This window comes from Vombatus ursinus, unplaced genomic scaffold (assembly GCF_900497805.2).
Source record: "Vombatus ursinus unplaced genomic scaffold, bare-nosed wombat genome assembly UNPS02014833.1, whole genome shotgun sequence".
Classification (NCBI taxonomy): Eukaryota; Metazoa; Chordata; class Mammalia; order Diprotodontia; family Vombatidae; genus Vombatus; species Vombatus ursinus.
Genome location: NW_020954611.1, coordinates 6,337,132 through 6,360,009, shown reverse-complemented (window position 1 = coordinate 6,360,009; position 22,878 = coordinate 6,337,132). Strand labels below are relative to the sequence as shown.

The following is a 22,878-nucleotide window of genomic DNA, read 5'->3' as shown; positions in this document are numbered from 1 at the left end:
GAAGAGGGGCAGCTAGGTGTTGAAGTGGATAGAGTATCAACCCTGTAGCCAGGAGGACCTGAGTTCAAATCCGACCTCAGACACATAGCATTTGCTAGCTGCATGAGTCTGGGCAAGTCACTTAACCCCAATTGCCTCACAAAAACAAACAAACAAACAAAAAAAAAACTCCAAGAAGGCAAGGAAGCATGTAATCAATTTTGCAAAGATTTACATCAAAATAGTTAAAAATAAAATAAATATTTTATTATACTTAAAATACACCTCATTTTCTAGTGGTGCTAAAATTATATCTCATTCTCCACTGGTGCTAGATAAATAGTGTCATTGCAGTGTCAAATGTTATTGTATTTAGTTTTATCTGAAATAAAATAGATTTATGTGCATTCTGTCTTTCAGTGAGAAAAAGATTACCAATGGAACAAAAGTCTTTCAAATAAAATGAAGCAAAATTCAATTAACAAATAAGTAGAGTTTCCTGTGCAACTAAATGAAATTGTATTATTATATCTCATTAAATAGTTAAAATACATTTACTTATAAAATACCTTTTGTTTTTGTTTTTTAAAAAACCATTTTAAATAGACCTCCATTAAAATCTTATTCAGATGCCTCTTCTTGATTTGAAATTGACTAGGGAGTTCAGTGGTTACTCCAGGAAAGAGCATGAGCACTGACAGGTTCTACAAAGCTAGAAAGTCAGCAACAGACTGTGCTTCCTTGTCCAAAAGATTTCAGAAAGCTTTGAATTATTTTAAGAAGTGGGTAAATGTGTTTCACCCTGGGGTACCTTATGACAAAGCTACAAAATGACCAAAAGTAAACCATAGAAAAGCAAGCTAATTTTGGCCTTATAACAAAGATTTACTTTATGTCCTTCTTTTCATTTGTATAAAAACTTTACATGTAAAATCTTAGTCCCTCTACCTTAATCCCTTACCCTTTATCAATGGATGACCTTGCTTCCTGCTTTATAAAGAAGATGGAGGTCATGTAATTCTGGACCTTCTTCATCTCCCATTTTCCCCACTTCAAAACTTCTCTATGATTTTACTTACTCTCCTCTCCTTCCTTCTGGACTAATGCCTTCCCTCTCTTTTCCAGTTTCTTACTCCATTCATAATTCCCTCTCTCTCACTGTCTCTTTTTTATTCAATGCCTCCCTTATTGCCAGCTCCTTTTTCTTGTCTATTACTTTGCTCAGGTAAACCCTAATCTTAAAAACAAAAACAAAAACAAAAACTGTCAGCCATCAAAATCCAGCACCCCCTTTCCTTCACCTTGGGGTCTCCTCAAGCTATCATAATATGTTTCTTTCCCCCTTTACTGCCAAATTCTAAAAAGAGTAGTCTTCTATTGTTGCTTTCAGGTCCTCACTCATTCTTCAGCCCCCATATCTTCTCTCTGCAACATTATCAAGGAGCTCTCATTTGCCTAATTCAATGGCCTTTAGTGATTTAATCTACTCTCTTAAGATTTTTTCAGTCATATCTGACCTTACATGACACTATTTAGAGTTTTCTTGGCAAAGATACTGGAGTGGTTTGCCATTTTGTTCTCCAGCTCATTTTAGAGATGAGGAAACTGAGGCAAACAGGATTGTGTTTTATCCAGGGTCACACAGTTAGTAAGTGCCTGAGGCAAGATTTGAACTCAAGAAGATGAATCTTCCTAATTCCAGGCCTAGTGTTTTATCCACTGAGCCATCTAGCTGCTCTCTCTTAAGATTGCCTCTGAGCAGATAACTCCCAAATCTACTCATTCAGTTTCTGTCTCACCTTGAGTTCCATTTCCACCTTTCCAACTGCCTGCTTGACATCTTCATTTTAAAGTTCTCCCGATGCATGAAATTCAACATGTCCAAAACTAAACTCTTCTCCCCAAAATCTTCCCCATCCCTAACTTTTTTTTTTTTTTGCTCTTTCCAAATTCCTTCTGACTGCTTTTTGGATCCTTGTCTGCCTCCACTGGAATAATCCTGCTAAGGTGTTATGATTTTAAACTGTTGATTGATACTTAAAAAGAAAGACTTGAAAGTCAGAACATTAGAGGGTAACAAATATGGCCTCCCATTCCAAGACGAACCTCTTGCTCAGTAGCCCTGATGCATTTTGCAGAAGATACAGCACCATTCACCAAAGAAATGTGTCTGTAACAGAAAGAGGTAGGGAATCAGAGATTTTTAGGCAAGTAGCCAGTAGTTCATCCAGTTTTGACTATCCATAAGATTCACTCCTAACTTTAATGGTCTTCTGACCTTCCTTCTCAACAAGTCCACCATTGATTTTGACTATCATATGAACTACAATTCTATCTGAAAGTACATAGGGTGGCTCCTGCTAGTCTTTGCTCACAGAAGTACGTGGAAGGTTAGAGCTGGAAAGAACCTTAGAATTCACCTAACTTAACCTCTTCATTTTGTAGATGAAGTAACTGAGGCCCGGAGAGAGGAAATTACTTCTTCAGGGTTACCTTGTGAGTTAGAGGCACACCTGGGGCTAGAGTTCAGGTCTCCTGATTTTCGGGCCCGGCATTCTTTCCAATGAACCACACTGCTTTTCTATATATTTTAATTTATCATGTTTCTATCTGACAATGCTACTGAATTAGTTATAAGAATCAGGAAGGTTCCACATGATCTTACAGAAAAAAGCAAACTGATGTTTCCAGGATGGGTTTTATCTGTAGTATGATTCAGTGCCATTATTGTTACCCAAGAATAAGGGCTTGGTCTATAGAACACAGAGAATTTTAGGAGGCCTCTCACCTCTGTGTTTATCTGGAAGTGTGGATCATTAAGAAGAACATTATTTAATGCAATGATGAATTTAAATTTAAGGTCCCTTTTTTTTCAGGCATGAATAGAAATGAAGATGTGTTTGTGTAGGTTTTTCTTACCAGGTTCCAGATGAGGAATCAGAAGCTTCAGGGGACAAACTGACCAAACACTGAAAAGGGTCATGAACTGAATGGAACTGACTGCTCCTCACACATGCTATGAGGTATGCATGTGTACATATGAGATCAAATGAAATAAATATAAATAAAGTACTTTGCCAGCCTTAAAGTGCTACAGAATTGTCAATCATCTCTATGACCACACCTAACTTTCTTCCTGAGGGATAATGGGGACAGGTCATGGGCTACTCTCCCCTTCACCTTTTAGTGAAGGTGAAATTTTATCCAAATTAACAATAGATAGAATCTTGAAGGGGAAAGGGATGTGTCACAGAAGGGACCATGTATTTGACCCCTTCATTTCAGGGACAGTGTGGGATTTTGTGGAGCAATTGCCCATGTGTGCTAGCTCAGGTCTTTTATACCTGCAGCCTCTCTGCATCACTCTTCAAACTGCCAAGTTCCAATTCCTAGGGCAGAAGCAAAATTATGAGATCGGAAGCCTCATTCACCACATCCTAGTAACAGTTCTGTCCATGTCAGCACAACTTCACTATTAGTGTTTATATCAGTAACCTAGGGGAGGGGAAAAAAACCCCCAAATCTGAATTATCTTGATAAAACAAGATAAAATGAGACTGGGCCATTGGTACTTTGGTTTCAGGGGGATTTTAAATATTAGGTTTTGCCCTTTAATTCCAGGTAGGCACATTACCAATTAGTTTGAGATTTTCAAGGAAGGCCAAAGTACCCCTCTGCCATAGTTACTGATGTGAAGAATACTCTTTTCCAGACTTAAATAAAACTCTAACAAGAAAAATCTTGTTTCTTTTTTTTCTTTTTTCTTTTTTTTTATTAAAAATCTTGTTTCTTAAACAGGCAAGATACCAGACTTAATAAACTATACCCCTCGTTATGTCATAATATGGTACTGGAGAGCACATTTTCCACCGTGTTTGGAGCAAAATTTCACTCATTGGGGGAAATTTTCTAGACCACATTTCCACAAAGGCTATGAGTGACATCACCCGAGAAGAGAACTTTGGCAGAGTTTCTTCTTCAAGGAGAGAGGTTTAAAAGGTAACTGTGAAAGTGGCAGAGGTGGGATAAATAGGATCAGTTGAACAGGCTCGTGGTAGTCAGGAAGACAACCACACACTTAGGGCCTATAACATCCTGAACTCTGCCTCTAGAACACGGGGATGACTACAGAGCCAAAGCAAGAATCTTTAATATTCTCCATTTAGCATTCTTTGGCATGCTCCATCAATGGATATACTAACAAGTATATATTAAACAACTACTATGTGCCAGGTATTGTAAGAAGTACTGGGCATACAAAACCAAAACTGAAATAATCCCAGCCCTCAAGGAACTCACATTAAGTAGAAGTTTATTTTTTTGTTTTTTTGGCTAGGCAATGGGGTTAAGTGACTTGCCCAGGGTCACATAGCTAGTAAGTGTTGAGTGTCTGAGGCTGGATTTGAATTTAGGTCCTCCTGACTCCAGAGCCAGTACTCTATTCACTACATCACCTAGCTGCCCCTAGAAGTTTATTTTTTGTTGGGGAATACACCAACCTCTGGGGGAATCATGACCAGCTTTATGTAGGAGGTGTTCCTAGAGCTGATCTTTGAAGGGTTTCTAACAGGCAGAGGTGCATCTAGGCTCAGAGGAAAGGCTTCTAAGCATAATAGAAAGCAAACCTCTAGACTTTTAAATGCAAAGTGACTGTAGCCTTCCATGGCCTTGGAAAATCAGAGGGATTAAAGTAAAAGTAGATTACAACTTCCCTGAAGGTATATGAGCTGTAAAATCTTTTGCATATGAGTGCAAAAAATTTTTTTTCTTATTGATTCACTTCTTTGTTGTTTATGTTTCCATTCAATACTTTTTTATATTGGATTTTTGTTAGTTCTCTGGTCAATACAGTTACGTACCAGTTGAGGGCTCTGGCTAAAATTGGGAATTTATTATCTATTATTTATTCAATTATCTATTATCTATTATTGAATTATCTATTCAAAACACCATACTGAACCCTGGCATAGCCAAGTGGAGTGCTATTGTTCAAAGTTAGCTACTGGGATAGAGTTAGTCTGAGTGATAACTCCTCCCTCCCTCCCATGTTTTAACCTTGCTCAACCTTTGGGTAAAGTGCTCAGCCAGGCTGCAGGAGAGGGGTTTGGTCCCCTTAGGACTACTCCCATCACGGGAGAACTAATCCCATCTCCCAATGATGCTGTAATGGGGAGGAACTGTTCAGTCATTTATCAGTCATATGGGGTTTTCTTGTTTTTGTTTTTGTTTTGTTTTTTTGTGAGGCAATCAGGGTTAAGTGACTTGCTCAAGGTCACACAGCTAGTACGTGTCAAGTGTTTGGTCTGAGGCCGAATTTGAACTCAGGTCCTCCTGACTTCAGGGCTGGTGCTCTATCCACTGCACCACCTAGCTGCCCCTCGTGTGGGGTTTTCTTGACAAAGATACTGGAGTAGTTTGCCATATCTTCCTCCAGCTCATTTTGCAGAAGAGGAAACTGAGGCAAACAGGGTTAAATGATTTGCCCAGGGTCACACAGCTAGTGTCTGAGGCCAGATTTTAACTCATATTGATGAGTCTTCTGACTCCAGGCCCAGGACTCCATCCATTGTGCAATCTAGCTGCAAGGAGACATTGATCGCACCTCCTCATTGAAAGGTCTACCAACTAGGATTGTCTTACCCTCATATGTAAATTGTCTTACTCCCATCTAATAAAAGCAGTTAGAATTCATACCCATTCCCACACCCTACTACAACTATCTGATCCCTTATAAGCCAGCACCACTCCTGCTGCTTGATGCCAGCGGGTGCTAGTAAACTCCTTTTGTCTTATTTCTTGAGTTTGCTTTCAGTTGATCTGGGCTAGACCCAAACCTAGATCATCTTTTAACACTACAATTCAAATTTGGAAGGGATATTGAATAGAGGAGATGTAAGAGGTGTTATAACATGCTTCAAGTGCTTTTAGAAATCTTTTTTTTTTTAGTCAATTTAGGTAAAGTGATGAATAAATGCATCCAAATGGCTTTGATTATCACGTCTTCAAATATTGTTCGTTAACTTCCTCTGTCTCCTACTTGCAGCTCTACTATTATTAGAGAAAATGGCAAGGTCACCCTCTTCTTTATCTGTCAGCTAAGAGGTTTCAGAAAGTGATCTGACTGTCACCCCATAAGTGTACCTACTGACCCAGCTTCCTCTGTAAGACACAAGAGCTTTGAGATTTAAAGAACCTTGAGAGAGAGATCCCCCAAATCATAGTACCCTCTTGTTGAAAAACAGTTATTAAGTATATCATGCTAACTTTCCACTTGGCTCATGTTTACCTGTAGAATGCTATCCAGAGCAAGTGAGAACCAAGGAGAGAAGGGGCACCAGCTACTTCTTCTCCACCTATATCCTCCTCCCCTTTTGGAAGTATTACCCCACATAATCTATATTTACAGTAGTCTTGGAGATTCCCTTGTTTTACAGTTAACAGAAGGTTAGAAGGTTCTTTCTAGAGGCTTCTTATAGATATTTAACTGTCTTTAAATCACCAATCTTTCCTATTCTCCACTCTGTCCCTATTTTTACTTTTCTCCCCAACAATTTCATTTGAAAAGGCTTATGGCTATGGCAACAGTTACTGGGTTTTTGTTGTTGTTATTGCTGTTGGGTTGTTTTAATCATGTCCAACTCTTTGGAGCCCCATTTGGGGTTTTCTTAGCAAAGATACTACTAGAGTGGTTTGCCATTTCCTTTTCCAATTCATTTTACAGATGAGGAAACTGAGGCAAACAAGATTAAGTGACTTGCCTAGGGTCACACAGCTAGTAAGAGTCTGAGGCCAGATTTAAACTCAGATCTTCTGACTCCAGGCATGGTGCTTTATCCACTGTGCCACCTAGCTGCTCTATTTACTGTATTTAGAGGTGCTCAATGTAATTGAAGTTTAGAAAGGAAAGATATTTCTCCTATTGCAGATTCTCATTTATAAAGAGCTTTTCTTTTTTGCAAGCCAAATAAACCAAAAGGCCATTCTGCTCTGAATGTGATCCCATGACCCATTGCCAGTGAGGCTAATCAAAATCTTTTTATGGGAAGTAGGGCCTTACTTCATTCTACTCCAATTGGTCCCCATCCATTATCTGCAACAATTCACTCCATGAGTATTTGGCATACAGCAGGCACTTAATGAAACCCTGTTGAGTTGAATGATTATTATTTTAATGAAGAAGACTAACTACAAACTTTCAGAACTCGTATTCATTCAATACAGGAAATACTAAAGAAAAATGTGTCATTCTCAGAGAGAAACTAGAAATGTGGAAAATTTAAACTTTCTGCTTCAAGCAACTCGAGGGTAATCTTGAAAGAGATAGCATTCAGTCAAAAGATGAAGCAGAAGAGTCTTATGTGTCAGAGATGTTCTAGACCTATTAAATGCATTATTTCAGCCATATGTATGTTGAAATCAATTTCAGGATGCCTGTGGAATGAGCCTAATAATAATAATAATAATAACTAGCATTTACACAGCACTTTAAGGTTTGCAAAGTGGTTTCTTGTTTTATCCTCACTACAATTCTCAGAGGTGCTATTATTGTCCCTATTTTGTAGATAAACTGAGACAGACAGAAGTTAAATGACTTGCCCAGGTTCTTGTTGTTCAGTTGTATTCAACTCTTTGTGACCCCATTTGAAGTTTTCTTGGCAAAGATAATGGAGTAGTTTGCCATTTCCTTCTCCAACTAATTTTACAGATGAGGAAACCGAGGCAAACAGGGTTGAGTGACTTGCCCAGGGTCACATAGCTAGTAAGAGACTAGATTTGAACTCAGGTCTTCCTAAATTCAAGTCTGGCACTCTATCCTAGTCTGGCACTGACACCTAGCTGCCCAAGATCACACAGTTAGTAAATATCAGGGCACATTTGAACTCAGGTCTTCCTGAGTCCAAGTCCAACACTATATCCACTGCACCACCTAGTTGCCTCCAATAGAGATCCTTTTTCAGTGGTTCAATGGATCTGCAATTTCACTGAAGTATGTATAAGCCCCTAATGGTGCATATTACACTCATCCATGCATTCTTATTCTATATAGCTCTTGTCCATAGCCTCCCATGAATCCTACACATCCAGTCTGCTGGTAGTCTGCCCATTAGATCTTTTGACATTACATGGATACCAATGAGGCACTTGAGCTGTCCATGAGTAAGTAGGTCTTTCTTCTGGATCCATAATAGCCTCACCTAATTTACATATTCAAACATTTCTTATATTATTTCCTATATTTCTCTATGTATCTACTTTGTAATTTTTATTAACTTGTATCCTATTTACACCCTTCTTGTGTCTCTCCACTGCTCTTTGGATGAACTATAGTTTTGATGACAAAGTAAAATGTCAAAAATCTTTCAAACTATTTTCAGGCATCACTAAGGTCTCAATCATCACAAATAAAATGGGACATTTTTGTAGAACTTGTTAAAAACTCACTGGATGCTTCCTTCTGTGGCAAATAAAGTCAAAGCTCTGATGTTAGGCTTAAAAGAATGTTAACATCAGAGATAATAGTCCATCAAAGCCCATTGGAGATCATAGCCCAGCATGTTTTATTTTTTTTTTTTAGTAAGCCTGTAATACTTATCTTGATTTGAGGGCAGAGTGTCTTCTCTTCACTCTAGATCCTTTAAGAGACTTATATGAGAGAAATTTTCTATTTTGAGAGTTAAATATGGTACCTATACACTGCCTTCTGAAGTAAACCTGACAATATTTGAAAATGAACATGTATAGCTGCCTTACCTGAAATATTTGTATTTCTTCAAATCTGTCTCCATACTGTCCTTCACCCTCTTAATTTTGTCCTTAAGAGTCAAATATTGCAGGAGAGAGAGAAGGAAAAGGAGATAGAAGTGGGGGAGGGAGGAAAAGAGTGAAGAGGAGAGAGAGAGAAGAGAAGAGAAGAGATAGAGGAGAGGAAGAGAGGAGAGAGAGGTGAGAGAAAGACAGAGAGAGACAGACAAACAGAGAGAGACAGATGGGGGAGGGAGAGACAAAGAGAGACACAGAGAGACAAAGACAGAATAAATATAGAATTTTTTTTTAAAGTTTCTAAAGACAGCATGGAAGCAGTAAGAGTATTGAGAAACACATTAAAATGAGCTGCCCAGATTTTGAATTGAAGAACCTGGGTTTGACTCCTTCCCTTTTCTACATATTCCTTCTGTGATCTTGAGAAAGGCATCTAACTTCTCTGGTCCTTTGTTTTTTCTTCTGTAAGATAAAAGAGTTGAACTAGAGTATCTTTAAAGTCTCTTACAGTTAAAAATGCTATGATACTACGACAATTTTTTAAAAGTTGGTTTTTATTGGTATCTTCTGCTTTTTACATTGCCCAAATTTCCCTCTATATCTTTCCCTTCTCCCTCCCAAGGAGCCATCCCTTATCACTAAGAAATGTTAAAAAGAAATAAAAAGAGGAAGGAAAGACCCTACTACTGCCACCCACCCACCTACTTAATAAATTCTAGGGGTTCCCTATCACCTCCAATATCAAATATGTTCAAAGTGCTTTATAACTGGTCCCCAACACACTTTGTTACACCTTATACCTTCCCAACTATACCCCTCCACCTCCATCTGGAAACACTGAATGGACTTGCTGTTCCTCCTTAAATAAGCTCCTCTATCTCTAGACTCCCAGGCATTTTCCCCGGCTATTCACCATATCTGGAATGCCCTCCTTCCTCATCTCCACCTCCTGGCTTCCTTGGTTTCCTTCCAGTCCCAGTCAAAATTCCACCTTCCAGAAGTCTTTCCTAATCTCCTTTAATATTAGTGCCTTCACTCTGTTGATTATTTCCAATTTATCCTGTATATAGCTTGTACGTAAATAGTTTTTTGTGTGTTATCTCTCATGAGTTCCTTGAGGGCAGGGATTGTCTTTTACCTACTTTTGACTCCCCAGCATTTTGGCATAATATCTGACACATAATAGGTGATTATTTGTTGACTACCAGTCCCCAGGACAGACAATAAACAATGTGTAACTGAAATAAAAGGAAATGAATAGAAGCTACCTTGAAATCAAGGAGAAAAGGTAGGCCATTATGTAACAGGAGGTTGGTGAGCATGTGCAGTGGACTGATGCAGTCTCCATGTGGACTTGGGAGCATGTGCAGACATTCTGTGACAGGTTCCGAATCCCTTGGGGATGAGGAGCATTTTGATTGACTGTGGAGCCAGAATTTGGATTCATTCCAAAGTTAAGAACTAGCCAAAGAGAATGTCTTACTTTGGCTCTTTCTGGCCAGGCTGGCATTGGAGTCAGGCAAGTTTCTGTGAGCTTCTAGGTGGAGGAGGGACCTGGCACCCTTTCTCAATCACAGCCAGATCGATTGGAGATGGCTAAAATCTTGTGAGCTTCCAAAGTTCAGAATGTCATTCCAGTCAATCAGTTAATATTTATCAAGCACCTACTATGTGCCAGGCACTATGCTAAGTGCTCTGGAGTCTATGCCAGGATTTGCTGGAAGCCAGATGAAAAGGAATGAAATTCCAAGGGACTTGTTTATTCAGCCTGTAGTAGTACAGATATAGACATCCATCCTCCATGATACATTTGGAAGTGAAGTAGGTGGAGTGAATACTATGTAGAAAATGTACTATGTCTGAACCCACTCTCCCTAGGCCCCCATGCTTTACCCTGCCTGCCTGGGACACTATGAATGATGAAGTAGAGTGAGAAGTAAGAAGATGAGCCAGAGTCTGCTGGATGCAGATGTTGGGTGAGGTTGAATATCTGGGACAGTTTGAGCTATTTGCTCTTCTGTTTGCTAGACTGATACAGGATCTTAGTTTAAAGTTCCCTAGCACAAATGTGGAGTGATTATTCTCTATTTCCTTTTTGTATAGTAAGGTAAAGAGGAGAAAGAGGGAGAAAAATAATTGGTTTGTTCTTTCTAGGCTACTAGGCAAAAAAAGGTGTCCAGTATCTACACTTTGGGGCAGCTAGGTGGAGCAGTGGATAGAGTGCCAAGCCTGGAGTCAGGAAGCCCTGCATTCAAATTTTGCCTCAGACACCTACTAACTGTGTGACCCTGTGCCAGTCACTTAACCATGTTTGCCCTAGTTTCCTCATCTGTAAAATGAGTTGGAGAAGGAAATGGCAAATCACTCCAGTATTTCTGCCAAGAAAATCCCAAATGGGGTCACAAAGAGTCCGAAGTGACTGAACAACAACATTTACATACATATATAAATAATAATAACTATACTTGTATGTGTAGATAAGTATAATATGCATATAGGTATACATACATACCTGTGTATATATATATATTTATATATATATACACACACACACATACATATATAAAATATATGCATACACATAATCTCATTTGTTCTTCACTATATTATAAATAATGTATGTATACATATATAAAGCATTCTGCAACCATGAAGCACTATAATTTATATATAAAAGCTGGCATTTGTCAACTTTTCTTAATATTATTGCAATGAGTGGGATTTACTTCTCAGGGATAAGCTAGCACTTATATAATGCCATAAGGTTTGCAAAGCATTATCCATACATTATCTCATCTGATCCTCACATCAATTCTGTGAAGTCAGTGCTATTTTTGTTCCCATTTTTCAGGTGAGGAAATTGCAGCTGAGCTAAACTCAGTAGCTCGCTCCAGTAACTCAGCTAGTCAGTGAATGAGATGAGATTTAAATTCGGGCCTTCTTAACTGCAAGTCCCATGCTCTTATCTACTGAGCCACCTCATTTCCACAAATATAAAGAAGTATACAGATTGGTGATCAATTTTTATTTCACTTATTTTTAAAAAAACAAAAACAATAAACATGTGCACTTTGTATTTGCATCTTGGTAATTCTTGAAAATCAGTAAATCCTTTCTAAAAAAAATTGTTACTACAGGTCAAGATACAATGCCCCACTCTCAGGTAAAAGTTGATTAGGGTCAGATGAAGTATCTCTGGTAAAGACCACATGTAAATATCCATTAAAAAAAAATCCAAAGGGGATCTATGTGTAAGAGGAAAAGGGGTAAACTTAGAGTTTACTTTTGGATTTAGTCTGTAATTGGACTTTCCGTTTTCCAATGTCTTCCCTTTACATGTCAGACCAATTTTATTGAAATATCTTTTGCTTATTTGGATGTTTATGTACTGAAATCTATGGTATAAATGTATTCATTTGTTTAAGATCTTCCACTAATTATTTAATCACTCTTTGCAACTATTATGAACAGTATGGATTTTGCATCTCTAAAATTCTAGTGCCTAGCATTTTGACTAGAGCACTCTGTGCTGACTGATAAATGGTCCTTTTTTTTCCCTCCTGTTTTTAAACAGACCTATTTAAATTGCTTTTCTTATTGTGAGATCCTTGTGGATAGAGGCCCATAGGTTAAGATTTGCTTGTAACCTTTGGTAAGCAATCCCAAGTGTTTAATTCATTTTGAGAGCTCCACATGTGTTCGGGGTTTACCTGACCCAGTTTTCTTTTTCTGTTTTGATCTGGGTCTGTTTGTCATAGTGAGGGATGAGTTCAGGCTTCCAGCTGAAACTCCTAATGTGTTGCAAAGATCCCTGGAGATATTCTGGAGGCCCTATGTTGTTTCAGGAACACAGAGGATTTGGGTGTTCACCATGTATGATTTGACAGCTAGAGATGTTGTGTCTGGATCTCCAGTTGAATTCTCTGTATCTTCCAGAGATCCCTAGAGAAATCTTGGTTGCCCCATAGTGTTGCAGGAACCAAGAGGCATTTTATGTGATTAAATCAGGTATGTGATTTTTGGGTCTAGACTTTAGAACATGAGGGGGCCTCTTATTAGAAAAGGGAGAGGAAAAGTACCCTAGCCCTTCCCCTGGACCCAGTGCCAATTTTTGTAGCACTTGGAACCCAACTAAGTCCAGGGACTCTCTCAGTGGGCAAGGGAGAAATAGAGTGCCCCAACTTCTCCTGGTGCCAATGGGTCATTAACATCCTCCTACGTAAGTACCAGACCAAATCGGTTTGGTTTCTCACCAGAAAGGTGAGAGGATTACTTGTAGCTGGTCCCAGGCCCTTAATCCCTGGAGGAGAGCCTCACATGTTCTGCAAGGACAGAGCATTTCTTCTGTGATAGGGAGCTTGATTTTCTTTTCCTTCTTTTCTTTTTTACCTTTGGGTCAGGTCTTTGCAAATGCCAAGACAGGGATTTCATAAGTACTGGGAAAGCAGTTTAACCTCTGATTTATAAAATGTTCGCTTTGGGTTAAATCTGCATAACTTTATGTTTGGGAGCAAATTGTGATTTTTGCCAGTATGAATAAGATTTGTGCCAATGAAAAGTCATTTAAAAAAAAAGGTAATGATTGTGCCTCCCTGGGATTGCAGAGAACTGTCCTTTATTAAGGAGATGCAAAACGTGTCTTGACAGATTTTGTGAAAACAGCAACATTTTAAAATGGGGATAAGGGTGGGGAGAGGTAGCATAATAGGAAGGCCTGGCCAGTTAAGACCCAGTCCTTAAAGCATGTGCAGATATACCTGACTGGTTTCAGACCTTAGCTCATGCACAGGCATCTTTGCCTGCTTGTAAGCCTATTTCTGGCCACTAGTGCTTAGGCTCCCTAATGACAAAAAATATCTTCTAATTGGCTGAATGAACTAATGACTCAGGAACTGTTCAGCCAGAACTGAGTATGCATACAAAAGGGGCGATCCGTCCATCTCTTATTCTCTTTCCTTGGTGACTTTGAGTGATGCGGGTTACTTTGAGCTGTCTGATGGGGGAGGGGTAGCTGGAGAAATTCCCTTACCTGACTACCTTATGTCCAGGAACGCATAGCACCTCTGGGTTTTCTGCATGCTTAATCCTTCCTGAAGGGAAGTTAGGTGGCAAAGTGGACAGAGCACTGGGCTTGGAATGAGGAAGATTCATCTTCCTGAGTTCAAATCTGGCCTCAGATACTTATTAGCTGGGTGACCCTGGGCAAGTCACTTAACACTGTTTGCCTTGTTTTGTCATCTGTAAAATGAGCTGGAAAAAGAAATAGCAAATCATTCCAGTATCTTTGCTAAGAAAGCCTCAACTGGGGTCATGAAACGGACAGCACTGAACAACAACAGTAACAATAAATTTCTTTCTGATCTTATGCAAACAAGTATTCTGAGTGTGAGTATCTAGGTAGCCTGATGAATTGGGGAGATGTAGAGGATCTACAAGAGATCCCATCAGTGACTGGGCAGGAGACCATAGTCCAGCGGCATCAAACTCAAAGAGGAGGGGGTCCCTGGGAGCTTTATATTGTCCAGAAAACCACAAATTAACATTATCTAAATTGTATCAAGAGAACCCCACATGAGGTCATGAAGAATCAGAAGGGACTGAAAACAAATGAACAACAACAACATTGTTTCATATGGTTATTTATTTTGTTAAACATTTCCCAATGACACTTTAATCTGGCTCTGGACACGGTTGGGAGTTTTACAGGCCATAGTCCTCCAGTGCTGGGAGCTGCAGCCACGAGAGTCTGGAGGTGATTGGACAGAAACTTCAACTTGGATGTGCCTAGATTGAACTTTGCCAGCTGAGACACCATGCCCTAAGCAGAGCAAACCCAACTGAGCTACCTGCTCATGGAGACAGCGCTCTCTTCTTTCCAGCTTCAAGCATGGATGTGGTTCTCCGAGCTGTTTAGAGGTTTAAGCAGGAGGTGACCTTCTCCCCACCTGGCCACAAGATGTGACCAATGTGTGCCCTAGGCAAGCAGATTCCTGAGGGAGCTGCCTCCCTTCCCTATCTCATTTCTTTGGTAGAGGTTCTTATGGTTTCTTAAACTGCCTGGAGACCTTCTCTAAGAATGACAACATCTCCCACCAGCAAGAAAGCAGCTGTGGTGTTCCCTGGAGCAACAGTGGCTGATGGGAGGGGTAAGTACCTGCTTCAGAAGGCTCCTTCATTGCTTGGAGAGAATGCCTTATTGTCCAGCCCCCTCTACCCTTGTATCTGCTATTTATAGTATTAAGATTTCAATGGGGCCCTGAATGTGACTTGTGCAGTCACATAATCACTATAAGTCAAAGGTAGACCTTAATGAATTGGAAGTCAATTCTCTCCTCCCACGAAATACCTTTCCTTCATAAAGTTTTCATGAAACCCTGCTCCACCCTCCCCTCACCCCCTACCTAGAAATGGGCTTTGTGTAACACTTTATTTACAAATCTCTCATATACTGTATTCTATATTGTAACCCTTATTTATAGATCTCATCCTCCTATTAGAACATAAGCTCTTTGAGGTTAAGGAGTATATTATGCCATCCTGCAGCAAAGTGTTTTTAAAATAGAAATCGCTTAAATGGTTATTTGAATTTGAATGTAAAGATATGGCTATGACCTTAGGATTGTTTCTCTTTGTGTCTTCAGGATTTCATTCTTGAAGGCATCTCTTTCCTCCTGGGTTTACATGCCTTATAGAAATTTAGGACATGGAATTTTATTGTAGAATCATGGAGTCAGGGCTAGAAAGGATCTCAGAGCCCATCTTGTTAACATTTTCATTTTACAGAGAAAATTGAGCCCCGGGAAGGTTAAGTGAGTTGCTCCAGGTCATACAACTTAGTGGATGGAGCAAATGGAGTCAGAAAGACCTGAGTTCAAATTCTGCTTCAGATACTTACTAGCAGTGTAAGCTTGAGCAAGTTATTTAAACTTACTCTCTTCAGTTTCCTCATCTGGAAAATCAGGAAAATAATAGCGCCTACCTTCCAAGGTTGTTGTAAGGATCACATAACATTTACAAAAATGCTTTACAAACCTTAAATGCTAGCAATTATCAAGGTGGTAACAGAGAGTCACACATCAGATATATTAGGTATGGAGAATATGATTCTATTGTTTTTGTTTTTATTTTTATTGATTTCCATGTAAGAAAAACAAAGTGATAAAGAATGCATATTTTTCAGATTATGACATTTCACTGGATGATACTAAATTATATATAGTGGCCTATTGAATGATATATTAATGTATATGAAAGTATTTGTTAATTTAAAGACTATTGAATGTACTGTGCTCCCTGTTTTGTGCCACAGTGTGTGTATGTATATATATATATGTACATATATATATATATGTTCATATTCATATATTTAGGTATATAAATTGTAGGTAGTGCAATGAATAGCACCAGGCCTGGAAACAGGAAGGCCTGAGTTAAAATCTCTGGGCAAGTCACTTCACTTTTGTTTGTCTCAGTTTCCTCATCTGTAAAACAAGAATAATAATAATACCTATCTCCCAGAATTTTTGTGAGGCTCAAATGAGACAATATTTGTAAAGTGCTTAACTCAGTGCCTGGAACACAATAGGCGCTATCAAATGTTAGCTGTGATATACATGCAGACATATGTATGTATGCATATATGGCCATATTGTATGTATACATACTCAGACATACAAATGGATAGTGAGGATGTGGGGTTATAGGAGAGTTGAATGTAGGGTTATAGGAGGAGGAGAGGAAATTGTTTAGTAGTTTCAGGGCAGCTAGGTGGAGCAGTGGATAGAGCACTGGCCCTGAAGTCTGGAGGACCTGAGTTCAAATCTGACCTCAGACCAAACACTTAACACTTACTAGCTGTGTGACCCTGGGCAAGTCACTTAACCCCAATTACCTAAATAAATAGAGTAGAAATTGTTTAGTAGTTTCAATGATCTGAATCTGCTTTTTGCTACAAAACTCTATTTATTTTCCTTGTTCACCATAGGACCATATATTTGGTGAAACCTCAATATGATGCCTTCATTTTACAGATGATTGACTTGAATCCCATAGAGGCTGTGACTTACCCAAGGCCACACTGGTGGCAGAACTGGGATTTGAACATCCTTTTTACTTCACCAGGCTGCTGATACTGTCTCATTCGTTATAGTTGTGTGTGTGTGTGTGTGTGTGTGTGTGGGCGCACACACACACATATATATACATACATACATACACATATATAGATAGATAGCCACACATTGTATTAAAGAATAATAGCTAATAATAACTAACATTTATATAGCCCTTACTATGTGCCAGGTACTGTGCTGAGAGCTTTCTAATTACTACTTCATTTGATTTTCATAACAACCCTGGGAAGTAGGTGCTATTATTATCCCTGTTTTACAGACGAAGAAATTGGGGCAAACAGAGGTGAAGTAACTTGCTCACAGTTACACAACTAGTGTCTGAGGTTGAATTTGAACTCAGACCTTCCTGACTCCAGAGTGAAACCTAGTTGCCTATAAGTACCATATAAAAGTGAAGACAGTCCTGCCCTCAAGAAGTTTATATTCTAATATGGAGAAACAGCAATTATAAGAGAGTAGTGATCAGGGAGGGAGTATTTTCTGTTCAGAAAGTCACAAGGACTGTGAGTGCAGCCCTAGGGACAGTGCCTTGCCACATCCTTTCCAACTGTAATCAAGGCAGTATTGATTTGGTTATGATTCCAGAACTAGGAAGGGTGGAAGGCAGGAGGTGGATGTGGATGTGGATGGGGAAGGGGAAGGGGGAGAAGGGTATAGAAGTCAGCAATGCAACTTTCAGGCAGACAGCTAGAGAGTAAAGTAAAACTTGATGGGACCTTGTTGCTATGATGAGCCACTGAAATCTGTGACACCCACTCCCTGCTCCAGCAGAAAGGGTTGCACCCTCAATGGCATGGTCTGAGAGGCAAGGTATGGGTGTTTCTCAGGATTTTTTTTCCTCTTCTATCCAAGGAGCTTACCCTTCTTTAGACTGGGAGCTCCCATAGGGTTTGTAAACTCTCTGTCCTTAGCACATCATGTTCCTATCATTTTCTGGTACTTCTGAGAAGGGTCCAGGTGTCCTCACTCCTCCAACTACATAGACTTACCCTTGAATGTTACTAATTCTTGGCAGACTGGGGCTGCTGTCAAGGGCATCCCCTTCCCCTCCCCCTTGGAGAAGGAGAGAAGATAGAGCCTAAGAAAATCCAGATGCCGTACATTTCAGTTTCACATCCTGTCCAGTCATCCACCTGGCTACCTGCCTGTAGGACCTCATTCCCCCCTGCTTATTTCACTTTTCACTTCCTCAGAACAAAACTGCTTTCCCTGGTCACCTCTGTCCCATAGGTGATCTCTTTCCTTATTAAATGTAAGCTCCTTAAGGGGCTAGGCCTCTCTTTTTTAAACATTGTATCCTCAGTGCTTATTACAATGCCGGACAGTCCTTAATATATGGTCATTCATTCATGGAAGATTTCATATTGTTAATGAGATAAAATCCTCAATTAATCAAAATATTCATCCATTTAAGGACCATTAAACAAATACCATGTGCCCTATCCAGTGCCAGGCTGTGTTAATAGTGTGACATAGAGACCTAGGTGGCTTCCTGAGAATGTGAGTAATGAAGATAGGCAGGCATATATTGTGGCTAATAGCTAAGAGTTAGGCAAGCTGGGGGTCAGGTAGAACTGGAAAGTCTGAGCTGGAATCGGAAACAAGAACAGGTCAAAGGTTCCTACAGGATGACAGAAGGAGCAGACATTGCACATGGCTGATGATCACAGTTAAAATGAGAGAAACTAAAGGGGTAGTGAAGTTGGGGTTGGGTTGAAGATAATAACTAGAACTTTTCCCAGGAGGGCAACTTATGGTAACAGAAGCTTTCAATTTATGGCTATTTTTAATAGTTTAGGAGTATTTAAACAGCTCTGCCTTAGGGGTTGGGGTTGAGAAGGGAGAAATAACAAGTAATCTCTTAAAAGGGCCTGGGCATTTGAAGTGACATTCTGTCTCTGCTAGGACTTTAGTTTTTTCTTTCTAGGCCTAAGAATTTTGAATCAGATTCTGGAGGCAGCACAAAAGGAAGAGGTGTGTGTGTGTGTGTGTGTGTGTGTGTGTGTGTGTGTGTATGTGTGTAGAGGGGGGATGGGCTAGGATGGATATAAACTTTGCTTTAGGCTTCAAGGTCATTGCTATAGTGCTGCTCTATTTGTCCTTGAGGGTGGTGACTAGCACCTGTATCAGAACATTTTCTTGGGACCCTGGCAGATATCACCAGAGTTGTTATGTGTTCTGGGACCCTATGAATAGGTTCTTTTGCCCCTAGTGAGGACTACTGGAGAGAGGAGGTAAAAGTCTCTCTTCTTGTTCATGCTCTAAAAGACTCCTTCCCCTTTCACACATTCCTTTGGTCAAGTTACACTCATAACACATCCTCTCTCACACCCCCTTGGTTAAGCGTGTGAGCTACAACCTGGCTCTTTTCCACTGGTCATTGGAAGCAGAGAGTGGCTGTAACAGAACTAGAAGACCCACATATCAAGAGGTATAAGAAATTAACAAGGTGGAGGACGTTCTGTCCCCAGGGCAGTCACTTTTGCCCTGGGTCCGGGCCATCTGGCTTGAAGTGAAGCACAAGGCTTGGGGGACGAATGAGGACGAGGAAAGAGATAATGTATCCTGGTAGATACTGTAATGCAAAAACTTCCTATTTGCATTCCAAATTTACCTTGCCCATTAAAGGCTGCACAGTTCACCCAGGCAGGAGTTTGAAAACTGTAGGTATTTGCAAGCATAGATTTCGTTTTTTCCTCCCAGAAAAAATTTAAGCAGGAAGAAGCTGTAGAAAGTGAGAGGGCTTCTGAGAAAAGTATCACTCAGTAGATGATACTTCACCAAATTAAACAGCTTCATTACCCTTATGGGTCTATTCACCACACAGGCTAAGCACAGAGTAGAGGCTCCATTTGTAGCATAACAACCTATTATTAAAATGATTAAATTGTAAAAGACAAATAGCAGCTTGTGTCAGTGTCACTCATCCACAAATAACACCAGGCTTTTAAAACAGAAACAAGGCTGTGTCTAGGTGTTCTGGAGCCACAGTTAAGGCTGTATTTTAAACCCAAGACTTTTTAGGGTTGTGCACAGCCTGGAGGGAATTAAAGGGATGTTTGCCTTTTACTTCCACTTCTGGTGACCAGTACTGCTGGTTCTTCCAGATCAAGGTCACCTTATATTAGTGGTGTCCTCTGGGGATTAGACCCCTGTTTCTATAGCCCTTGGCTGCCTTTGATGGGGTCCAAGGTCCCTCTCTGTTCCAGAGGGTGGAATTTCCCTAAATCCCCTGTATTTCTGCTTTTCCATTTTCAGGTAACCCTATCCCCCATCGTGTCCTTTAATTCCCCTTTCACTGTGTTCCTAAGTTTTCTCTCTGGAAAGAAAACTCATAGTGACCTCATGGTGTGTGACTGCCAGCCCAGAAACCTCCCTCCCTCTCTACCGCGTCTGCCTACCTTTCTATAAATAAATGTCCTTCTCCTTCACCACCCCCACTCCCACCCAGTCTGCCCCTTTACTGTCAGTCAGTCAACAAGCATTTATTAAGGCTTACTACAGTCACACACTGCACTAAGCGCTGGGGATACAAAAGAAAGGCAAAAAAGCCTTCAGCTCACACTCCGATGGGGGTGGGAGGTGAAGAGAGATTAGACTCAAACAATTATGTACTGAGTAAAGTAAAGTAAAAATTATGTATTGAGTGAGGCATCTAGGTGGAGCAGTGGATAGAGTGCTGGAGTTAGTGGAAGACCTGAGAGAAAATCCTGCCGCGGAGACCATCTATATGACCTTGGACAAGTCACTTAAACTATCTGCTTTGGTTTCCTCATATGTAAAATGGGGATAAGAAGAGCACCTACCTCCCGGGGTTGTCGAGGGGATTGAATGAGTTATATGTAAAATGCTTTGCAAATCTTAAAGCCACATATTAATGCTATTTATTGCTATTACGGAGGAAATCTCAGAGGAAATTCAGATCAGCCAGTTACCCCACAAATAAAAACTACTCTGAGAACCCAGGGGCCAGAGGGAATGGCTTTGCAAAGGATTTATCGTGTTTTCGGTGGGGTGAAACTTTGCTTATGTGGAGAAAAGCTCAGGATCCCGTATTCGATTTCTTACCAACCCGAGTTTGTGCGTGCCTATGTGATATTAGACAAGTCATTTCCCCACTCTCTGACTCAGTTGAACTAGATGAGTAAAAGAAGTGTCCTTTCCTGCTTTGAAATGAAAGGATTCTTTCCACCTTCCTTCTAGACCAGCTCCTTTCTCGCACCCACCCTCCACAGTTTCCTAGCTCGTGCCCCCAGGAATGCAGGGAGCACGAACCCCGACCACTTAAGCCGCCAGTGGGGCAAATCTGAGAAGACCCGGGCATGCTCAGTTTCGGGAACAGGTCTGGGTAGCCAGAGGAAGCTTTTGAACCTCGGCCACCCGGGGTGTGGGGATCCCAGGGCACTGGCCGCCCCCGGCCTGCCAGAGTCCGAGCGCCCAGCCCGGGGGTGGGCTGGCATGTACGAAGCAGGCGCAGTGGGGCCAAGGGGCTGGGGGGAGGAGGTGGAGGAGGAGAGGAGGAAGGAGGGAGAGAGGAGGAGAGGGAAGAGGGGGGAGGGGAGGGGAGGAGCGGAGGGCTCGGCGGCGTCCTCCGGGGCCGGCGCTGCGGCGGCTGGATCGGAAGCCGCAGGGAGGAGGATCCAGGGAAATAAAAACGACCGAGAATGACCTCCAGCAAGCGAACCTGAGCTGGGCTCCGTCCTCCCGCGCTACCCCGTCCAGCCCCCGCCCTCTCCAGCTCCGGCATGGGAGACCGAGGGCAGCAGCCCGAGCGCTCGGCCCAGCGCCCGCACCCTCACCCTCCGGGGGGCCCCGGCGGTGCCGCGGCCTTGGTGAACGGCGTCTTGCACAACGGCTTCCACCCCTCGGCGCCCCCGGCGCCTCCGCAGCTGCAGCCGCGACCCTGTGGCCGGGGTTCCGCAGGCGGCAGCAGCAGCAGCGCGGATCCCCGGCCCCAGTCGCAGCCGCATCCGCATCCGCAGCCGCAGCCCGACGGGCCGCCGCCGCTCCACGACTCCCCGGCCAAGAAATGCAGGCTCCGGAGGAGAATGGACTCGGGGAGGAAGAACAGGCCGCGTAAGTGGTGCCGGGGGAGGGGAAGCCGAGGGCGGAGGAGCCTGGGCGGGGGCTGGGGGTAGAGGGGGTTGTCACTCCGTCCGGGCGCCCCCAACTCACACCCCTGGATTGCACGGGGCGGCCTCCGGTGAGGGTACTACTCGTGACAGCCTTACGCTACTCCGGAGGGATGGGCAGTGGGGCATTTACCCTCGGTAAGGGCTCGCGCCGTCTTATTTGTGGTTGGGAAGAATGCACTGCGGGGGACCATGGCTGGGAGGAGGGGCCGCCTTCGGCCGGCTCCCCGAGGCTGCAGCCTCTTACTCCCTTCGCTCCTCTGACGATTTTCTTGCCCTTTGAATTGCAGAGTAGCCTCCAACCTCACTGGTCTATTGGTGAACGTCTAGTCAGGAGGTGTGTAGTTTGACAATCCCCAAATCACAGCCTATGAAATGGTGCATTCCTGTAACCAATCAGAGTGCCCAACCGGGGGGACACACCCGCTGATACCATGTGGGCTGGGACAATACAGACCAATGAAAAGGCTCATTTTTGGGGGGGAGGGGTCTGGTTGGGAGTTTGTGGCTTGATTGTAATTTAGTGTTTAGAAGGCGAAAATGAGTTATTTCACAATACACAGCCTGTGTTATATAATGTTAGGTTCTAAAGGGTGTCTCCAAACTAGACTTTCTGGGATGTAAATTTGCAGGTCGTGTTTACAACTTGTATCCGAACTAAACCTTATTTATTCTGCTGGTGACCTGCTCCGCTGTATCTTTAATGAAGCTGATAAATGGAAAGAAACAGTGTAAGTAAATTGTAGGTTTAATATCCAAATTAAGCACTCTGGGAGGTGGGCGAGTAATGCATTCACGAACCGCAAGACTTCTTAGTTTAAGTTTCTTCTCCCTTGGCACTTTGCTTTCCCTCTCTTAATTGAAATTTTCTGTTG

At 41.6% G+C, this 22,878-nt stretch overlaps 1 protein-coding gene across 2 annotated transcripts in view; it reads left to right on the top strand.

Moving 5' to 3' along the window:
• Nucleotides 1-21,499: 21,499 nt before the first annotated feature.
• PANK1 (pantothenate kinase 1) overlaps nt 21,500-22,878 on the top strand; it is a 70,666-nt gene continuing 69,287 nt past the window's right edge. Inside the window, exon 1 of one of the 2 annotated variants that reach the window (XM_027839755.1) lies at nt 21,500-21,947. In XM_027839755.1, coding sequence (XP_027695556.1) covers nt 21,617-21,947 — 331 coding nt within the window. In that variant the 5' untranslated portion in view covers nt 21,500-21,616. Of the gene's footprint in view, nt 21,948-22,552; nt 22,735-22,878 lie in introns of those variants that run through there. The other variant, XM_027839756.1, reaches the window with a different exon arrangement.